Here is a 9,741-nt window from a genome sequence, read left to right as displayed (position 1 = left end):
TTATTGTTTGTGTTATCATTTCAATTCCTTAATTTATTGATAACTAGCGAACGCTCGCAACTTCGTCCGCGTGGAATCAGATTTTCACAATGTGATGTGTTGTGTTAACCCAGAGTAAAATCTATTTCCATTCAAAATTTTAGCCAAATTGCTTCGATAGCCGCAGCGCAAAAGACATACAACCTTTCGCCTCTATAATATTAGTGTGATGCTAGTTGTTTCTACATAACGTTTCTCTGAGGGAAACAAACAATTCTTAGTTTCTCGGCGACAGCCAATGGGAGTCGACTGCAGTGGGCGACCGCCGTCGACCGCCGCCGAGACGTCGCCGACTGTAGTTGACTGCGGTCGTCGGTAGAGTTGCCGCTCGTGTAAATGAACCCCAACTTGCTGGGCGGTGCGTATTTGCCGACATGAGTCAACAAGTCGGCAAAGATGTACCGCAAACCTCAACCGTAAAATTTTAAACTGACCTGAGGTGGGAATCAAACCCATGGCCGCGCTATTGAGAACCACAGCACTACCAACTGCGCTAGAGAGATCGTCATATATCATAAACAAATTGTTCCCGCTAGAACGGGACGTGCGGTTTTTTACTGAACAAACAAGGGTCAAAGCGCGCGTTCGACCTAGTCCGTTCGAACACCTAATGATTCAATGTGGACAATTGAATTATTCATATAAAGTGTAGTAAAAGTGCTGTGAACTGTGTTGGCTTCGCTTTGCTCAGCCTTTGAAATCAACCCAACATTGGTTGGGACGCCTACGGACTCAACGACGCCCTAAGCCAGTGTATAGACAAGTGATATTATGTCCGTTCCTGTAGCCAGCGCTCAAGCGCAGTGTCGGTCGACCCCCTACTAGGTGGACCGAAGACATCAAGCGGGTTGCAGGGACCAGGGAGCCGCTGGATGTTGGCGGCTCGAGACCGTTTTGTTTGAAAGTCCATGCAAGAGGCCTATGTTCAGCAGTGGACGTCCATCGACTGATAATGATGAAAAATGATGAACCCGCGCTCATATCAGGGTAGTTTAACATGTGGTCCTTCTTGCCTATTCAGCCTTTAAGCCCAAAACGGCAACTCAACCCACAGCGGTGACACGATCATGAAAGTACCAATAGCTCACACAAAATCTTTTATAGGTATCTTTATTAGAGACTAGCTGACGCCGCGCGGTTTCACCTGCGTAGTTCTCGTTCCCGTAAAAATACGGCAATAACATTTAGCCTATAGCCTTCCTCGATAAATGGGCTATCTAACACTGAAAGAATTTTTCAAATCGGACTAGTAGTTCCTGAGATTAGCGCGCTCAATCAAACAAACAAACTCTTCAGCTTTATATATTAGTATAGATACGAGTACAAATTTCGTATTACTTTATAAGGTTTAACTTTAGGTATGATAAGAGTCTAAGCATCAGTTAATTCTGCGACCTCGACACGCTACGTACGTGACTGGGGTCCGCTCTCTACAGCTTCACTGGAAATGGAACAAAGTTGCAGTGTAGGCGTTTTTTTATAACGATAAGTTAGCGCTTGGCTGTATTATCGCTTTAGGTTGATATTGAAATAAAAAATGCTTTATAGTAAAAACGGTCAAGTGCGAGTGTTAATCTCGCAATGAGGGTTCCGTACGACTTCACAATATTAAAAAATTTTACCTACCTGTTAATTTTAAGAGTTAGATTAATTTCATTTATTATTTAAAATAGCAACAATTTTATGGTTTTTGCATGTTTTCCTAATATGTTTGTTCGGTTTTGTTTTTCTTTACGAACATATAGGAAATGCGACAAAAACAATCGTATATTTTGACTTAGATGTTTGATTTTTTCACAGCTCTAAGGGCTTTATATTTGACAACAATTTGTCAACAATTTTAAACCTCTATGATTTCCCAAAATAGGGTCTTGACGATGACAGATAGAGAGACAACGTAATAATCTTATGAGGGTTACATTTTTACAGCTACGGAACCCTAAAAAAGTCAATAGAAATTATTAAAAGTTCTGAAGTATCCGTATTAAACTTTCAATATTCAATTGTCCAGACCTCACGTAATACCTTTACTGCGAATATAACAAGAGTCTGAATGTAAATGCAATGACGGCAATTACTTTGCCAGACAATCGCCCAGCTCGCTTGTCGTTTGCGATTGAATGGCGCTGTCAGCTCAAAATTGTAATTAAAGAATCGTCTGCGTCTTTTGAAACCATCTTTGAAACTTGTGAATAATTTCTTGTAGTATAAATAGTTCTAGGTAATAACTATTTCTGCATTTTTATAACCTTGCGGCACGATATGAGAAAGAATTAAGTAATCAAATAGATGGAGATGTGATAACCCATTTGAGTCCCATTTGAGTCAGGCCCAGTGGATATGAACTCTGCTTTCATTCGGAGGGCGTAGGTTAGAATCCAGTCCGGGGCATGCACTTGCAATTTTTCAGTTATGTGCATTTTAAGAAATTAAATATCAAGTGTCTCAAACAGTGAAGGAAAAACATGGTGAGAAAACTTGCGTAACTGAGAATTTTCCTAATTCTCTACGTGTGTGAAGTCTGCCAATCCGCATTTGGCCAGCGTGGTAGTTTAAGGCCCAACCCCTCTCATTATAAAAGGAGACTCGCGCTCTACAGTGAGCCGAATATGGGTTGTTAATGGGTCTTTTGAAACTTTTGAACAACTTCTTGTTCGATAAATAGTTCCAGAGAATTATCTATTGCTACTTTTTTATACCCATTTGGAGCGGCATGATATGATGACAAAACTAAGCAAACAAATAGATGGAGAGAGACAGTTAGGCGTTCGTCAATTAATAATTTCGGCGCGTTCATCATCATCATGATGATGAACTCGCCTATGTGCTATCAACCCATATTTGGCTCACTGCTGAGCTCGAGTTTTCTCTCAGAATGAGAGGGGTTAGGCCAATAGTCCAGCTGGCCCAATGCAGATTGGCAGACTTCACACACGCAGAGAATTAAGATAATTCTCTGGTAGGTTTCGTCACGATGTTTTCCTTCACCGATTGAGACACGTGATATTTAATTTCTAAAAATGCACACAACTGAAAAGTTGGAGGTGCATGCCTCGGACCGGATTCGAACACACACCATCCGGAATCGGAGGCAGGGGTCATATCCACTGGGCTATCACGGTTTTATATATAATAGGCGAGATATATCCTGACAATACCACGAAAACGGGATCAACGCATGTAAAACTGCGACGCACAGCTAGTTTTATTAATAAACTACTAGACGTATTATATACCGACGGTGGTAAACTTATAACTTTATTATACGGCACACTTCTCTCAAGACGGCTTGCTTCTTCCAGAGATCAAATACTGAATTTCACGTTTTGCATATATTTGCATCACAACAGCCTTTGTGCTTGCCATTCTTGTCATGTTACCGCCCTCGAGACATTATATACTTATGGATTATTTGCCTTACGACGGGGTATACACATATTTTTAATTCTATGACAAGTTAGTAGCTCCATGACAATGCTTATTCAGTGACGAAAGCTTACCTAGTTTAAGGGCCAGGATTCCATTGTAAATTCTATACGGAGTATAATATTTATAGATAAAGTACTTATTAAAAAAAATCACGAGTTTTCTCAGAGAGAAAAAAACACTTTTTATGTTCAATATTAAATGTTACAGAGTCTATAGTTGTCGAGAGATAAACAAAATCAAAAAGTAAATTTCGTTTTTTTAAGTCCATAATAGAAATGACCTTCACCCATCTGTTCAATGTATGAAAAGTGTTTTATATCAAAATTAGTACGTTAACAAATATATTAGCGAGTAGGTTGTCTTAAAAACTCGGAAAAACATATTATAATTCTATAAAATGACATAATAGACATTAAAATTATTTTAAAGTAAAATAATAAATGATAATATTATTGGTATGATTCGGTACAATCTTTATTTTAAAACATTTAATGTACCACATTAACATAATATTGTTACAATTAATATAAAAAACTAAATAAATCCACGAATTACCGCTTCATTCAACCCCCCATAATTAATACGACTTAAAAAATAATTATTTTATTTCAGACCAAATAACCGGGAATGTTATCTGATTATTTCAAAGGTCACGCCGAGGGTTGTCGCGTGATAAGTCGCAGTTCACACAATAACGATACATTACGGAAATTTTTGCCTTTTATTGGTAAAACGTAAATTATGTGTCAACTGTTCGTAAGGGTGAAGCTACACGGTGCGGTGCGGCGCCGCGCTTGAGACGTTTGACCGCATCGCTGTAGACACGTGGTGTGCGGCGCTGTGGTAGAAAGTGTGCACGGCAGCCGGAACGCATCGTGTAGCATACCATTGATAATTTTGTATGCGGGACGTTGCAGCGACACCGCTCCGGCACCGCGCCGCGACCGCACCGCACCGTTTTGCGGCGTGCCTGCGGCGCTGCGCCGGAACGCACCGTGTGTCATATCCTATCCTATCCCACTTCCTACTAATATTATAAACGCGAAAGTTTGTATGGATGTTTGTTTTTATGTTTGGATGTTTGTTACTCTTTAACGCCGCTACTACTGAAGCGATTTGGCTAAAATTTGGAATGGAAATGGATGGATAATGGATTTTACTCTGGATTAACACATAGGTTACTTTTATTCCGAAAAAATCCATGGTTTCCCGAGATTTGCGAAAACTGATGATTTTAATGATATGAATGTTTGTTACTCTTTTACGCCTCGACTACTTAATCGAATTAGCTGAAATTTGATATTGAGATATATTATAGCATGGATTAACACATAGGCTACTTTTTATCCCGGAAAAATCTATGGTTCCCGAGGGATTTGTGAAAAACTAAATTCCACGCGGACGATGTCGCGGGCATCCACTAGTCATTGATATTTATAAGCGGGACGCCGCAGCAACACCGCTCCGGCGCCGTGACGCGATCGCACCGTGTGACTTGTCCCTAAGCCGTTATTTACAATCGATGCCATTTTAGCACCTGACTGCCATTTTAGCACCAGCAGGGTAATTATGTATATCGGTGTACGATTCAAATCATAATACCAAAGCATTGACCTCTTATAATAAAAGTACGCACAATCATGTAGAAAATTTCACTTAAAAACTGGCCAATTTTGCTTTGACAGTTTTAGAATTAGAGCAGCGATGTCAATTAGAACAAAAAGTGGCTTAGTTAATTCATGGGCTTAATTTTTGTACCTGTTTTTTACATTATAATTTCTGGTTATTATTATTATTACTGCATTAAAGTCCGTTGTATAGTTTAAATATCTAAGCGCACCTACTTACATGCGACTACATACATGCAATTTTATTTAGTACTAGCGGACGCCCGCTACGTCGTCTGCGTGTAATTTAGTTTTTCAAAAATCCCTGTGTGTTAATCCAGAGTAAAATCTATTTTCATTCTAAATTTCAGCCGAATCGTTTCAGTAGTTGCGGCGTTAAAGAGTAACAAACAGCTAAACAAACATCCATACAAACTTTCACGTTTATAATATTATTAGGATTTGCCAACGCCAGGCGGTTTCACCGGCTTAATTCTCATTCCCGTGAGAAAACGGAGATAAAAGACATAAGACATATATATGACACTCACAAATAACGTGGCTTTTAATACACGTACTTTACCGCTTTATAATATTAGTATAGACTACATAGAAAAGTAAAATGAAATAAAATTTAGTTCACACTAATGAATCTGTTTTAGCAATCACTAAATCATTAATTCGGTTAATTTATGAGAACAAAAATTATTATTACTAAAACAAGTGTCAAATTTAATATTTTCATGTTCAAATGGTGAAAAAATTGTATTCACGCCTACCTAACGTTATTTTCATGTCTACATAATTATATATTAGCAAAATATTACATAATTACTTTAAGTGCGTAAGATTTAATGGGAGTACCTATTTTATATGATTGCCCAATTTATTACAAATTATTATCCAAGCTGGTTTTCAAAGCTCTTGTGAATTCACTTAGAAAATTTACACAGTGATATTAAATAACAAAGGGCGTAATCACCCACTGTGTACTAATTTGAGATTATCTGCTAGCGACCTTAACGTTTTACTAGCTATTATCATACGAGTACTCTTTGAAGTAAGTGCCCCGTTAGTCCAGTGGATATATGTCTTCGACCTATGCCTTCGATTCGAAGAGCTCGAATCTGGTGAGGAATTTTCTTAGTTCTGTACGTGTGTGAAGTCTGCCAATCAGCATTGGAATTGTGGTAGGCTAATGTGGTGGACTAAGGCCCAATTCCTCTAATTCTTAGAGGAGGCTCGTGCTCAGCAGTGGGTCGAATATGGGCTGTTAATGATGATGATGATGATGATGAAGTTCTCCGTTGGTCTAGTAATTAGTTTATGTGGTTTCGAATCATGAAACGCAGAATTCAAGACGTGGGTCGGACACTGAAATGTAGAGCTTTAAAAAATGAAATTCTCAGCGGCAACCTATTTTCTTTTTTTACTATTTACAAGTTAGCCCTTGACTACAATCTTACCTGATGGTAAGTGATGATGTAATTTAAGATGTTAGCGGGCTAACTTGGTAGGAGTAGGATGAAAATCCACACCCCTTTCAGTTTCTACACGACATCGTACCGGAATGCTAAATCGCTTGGCGATACGTCTTTGTCGGTAGGGTGGTAACTAGCCACGGCCGAAGCCTCCCACCAGCCAGACCTGGAACAATTAAGAAAACCTGAATCGGCCTAGCCGGGGATCGAACCCAGGACCTCCGTCTTATATATCCACCGCACATACCACTGCGCCACGGATGCCATTAACTTCGGACGACCTCTGTTACAAGAAGTTCTACTACCTACTGCTACAATTCGATAATGATTCTCTAAGCGAAAAGTAGTAGTAAAGAAAAGTAAGCGAAAGAAAGAGTATACTATTTCGATGTTTTTCTGAGTTTTATAAAATACTAGAAAAAACCTTTTTATGTTGGAATGCCATTTCTACAACTGCTAAAGTTTGATACTAATCATTAAAGCGTATTAATATTTATCTATTTTGATACTTTTCCAAATTTACAAGAAAAAAATTGTCTTTGTTGGAATGCCGAATATCCGAACAGCATTTCCCGGCATTTGCTAAAACATTCAGGCAGAACATTCCTCAGACAAGGTACATAATAAATTTCAACTTTCCAAAGTTAGATTCGAAATAGCTGAGTTTAAAAATATACATTTTTAAACCCGTCAGTCCCGTTTTAGACGAAGCCTTTAACAAATTCCAGTACAAAAACGGAACAACCACTCTAGGACGGTGCGAGATAATCCCGAGGGAATGCTAATGCCGGCTTATCTGATAACAGTTAGACGAAAAGTATTACGACACTTGGATGAAGCTCCAATTGGCGGTTTAATTCTTAATTTTGTAAAGATTATTCAAAATCAGAGTAGTTTGTTTATATATAGTAAACAAATTTTGATGAATCTCGACTTTGAATTACTTAGAAATAGCTTATTTAAAGTCAATATTTCTACCTTACCGTACTCGTTATGTGCATTATAGGAAATATCACGTGTTTCAAACGGTGAAGGAAACACCTGCATATTTGACAATTTGCTTAATCCTCTAATGGGTTTCATCGGCTTCAGTACGTTACTTATAAAGACTCACTCTGATTATCCTGTGAATTACAACAATAATAAAAATTTTAATAAAAAAAATACAACCGACTTCAAAACCTAAAAACGTACCCACTAAACTAAAAAGCGAAAAATAACATCATAATATGTTCTACCTGCTGATCAGTATGAAGGCGGTGCTAAGCCGGTGATGTATTAATTCAAGCCATGTGAGAATATATTATAGATTTAGATTTTGCAGACAGTGTTGCTTCATGAGTTCCTGTCAGAAATGGTTTAAATTAGGACAACGCCAGCTAAGCACCGCCTTCATACTGATCAGCAGGTAGAACATATTATGATGTTATTTTACGCTTTCTAGTTTAGTGGGTACGTTTTTAGGTTTTGAAGTCGGTTGTATTTTTTTTATTAAAATTTTTATTATTTTTCCATTTTTAGTGTAAATGTAATTTTATCTCAAACGAATACATCAGACCCCTAAAGACAGTCACAACCCATCTTGGTACGAAAATTCTAAGCAATACAAGTGAAACAAGCCCAAACACAAGGTAGCTACCGTAAACCGTTAAGGGGTTCCCTTAATTGACCTTGGTCTTCATCATCAGACCCCTAATAACAGACGTAACTCATCTAGGTAGAAAGTTCTCAGCAATATAAATTAATCAAGGCCAAACACAAGGTAGTTACTGTAAACTGTTAAGGAGTTCCCTTAAATTGTCCTTGGTCTTCATCACCAAACCCCTAAATGACAGTCACAACCTATCTATGTGGAAAGTTCTCATTAATACAAATTAATCAAGCCCAAAAACAAGGTAACTGCTGTAAATCGCCGAGGAGTTCCCTCGTCTGTTTTATGGCTCCATCATCAGATCGATTTTAAACCTTCATGAAATTGTAGTGCTTAAAAGTACTAAATGGAAAAGTTTACGAACACACTAGATACCCAGATAATTTTCGAAAGTTCCCCTCAATTTCTCCAGGATTCCATCATCAGATCTTGACATGATGGCAATGGGACCAAATGGGGACTATACCGTTTCAAACAAACAAAGAATTTTTGAAATCGGTCCAGGCGTCTTTGAGTAATCGGTGTACATACATAAAAAAAAAAAAAAATACCGACCGAATTGAGAACCTCCTCCTTTTTGAAGTCGGTTAAAAAGTTGCCTACAATAATATACAACTCTTAAAAGAAGACTAGCCTTTAATTCAATGTTACCGATCGATGTTATCGAAATAAACTAAATATTTTCATTTTTATTTTTAATAAATAAATTCAGCCAGGTAATCTACATTAGACAAATAATATATCGAAGAAATGACGGTAATCCAATTGCTTCAAAAGTTGACCTAGTGAAATAAGGATGGTAATTTATTTTTTAAATACAGACATTTTCCAGTTAAAAAGTCCTTAAACTCTTTAGGGGTGTCTCTTTGAACAAGATTGATGGCACTTTGTTATAAAGCCAGACATTGTCTTGTTGATATTCCTCCTCAAATTACGAGCAAGGTTAGGAATAACTGAGAAAATATTTAATTTTTCCGTCCTCTGAAGAAAATATTCAGCTTCTTAGGGGTTTTCTCTGATTCGTTTTAGGACAAGTTTTATTTACTAAGTTTCATCATCATCATTATCAACTCATCAACATTCGGCTCACTGCTGAGCTCGAGTCTCCTCTCAGGATGAGAGGGGTTAGGCCAATAGTCAACCACGCTGGCCCAATGCGGATTGGCAGACTTCACGCACACAGAAAATTAAGAAATTTCTCTGATGCAGGTTTCACGATGTTTTCCTTCACCGTTTGAGACACGTGATATTTAATTTCTTAAAATGCACACAACTGAAAAGTTGGAGGTGCATGCCCCGAACCGGATTTAAACCTACGCCCTCCAGAATCGGAGGCAAAGGTCATATCCATTGGGCTATCACGGCTTACTAAGTTAATAGTTACAAAATGCTTACGAGTAGTGTAACTAAGGAAAATAGGGATTCACTTATAAACGAGAAATTATATCGAAGTTAGATGTACCTAATCTCCGAGGCACGGGGCTGTAACAATAGGGTAGTTCACTGGAATATCAAATTTATTATAAACTAGCCG

At 38.0% G+C, this 9,741-nt stretch overlaps 1 protein-coding gene across 1 annotated transcript in view; it reads right to left on the bottom strand.

Moving 5' to 3' along the window:
- Positions 1-4,214: 4,214 nt before the first annotated feature.
- LOC128198601 (uncharacterized) overlaps positions 4,215-9,741 on the bottom strand; it is a 74,620-nt gene continuing 69,093 nt past the window's right edge. The window contains exon 3 of the mRNA XM_052884812.1: positions 4,215-4,446. Coding sequence (XP_052740772.1) covers positions 4,215-4,446 — 232 coding nt within the window. The remainder of the gene's footprint in view (positions 4,447-9,741) is intronic.

This window comes from Bicyclus anynana, chromosome 12 (genome assembly GCF_947172395.1).
Source record: "Bicyclus anynana chromosome 12, ilBicAnyn1.1, whole genome shotgun sequence".
NCBI lineage: Eukaryota > Metazoa > Arthropoda > Insecta > Lepidoptera > Nymphalidae > Bicyclus > Bicyclus anynana.
Note: the sequence above shows the minus strand (reverse complement) of the source record. Positions and strands in the feature narration are given on the sequence as shown.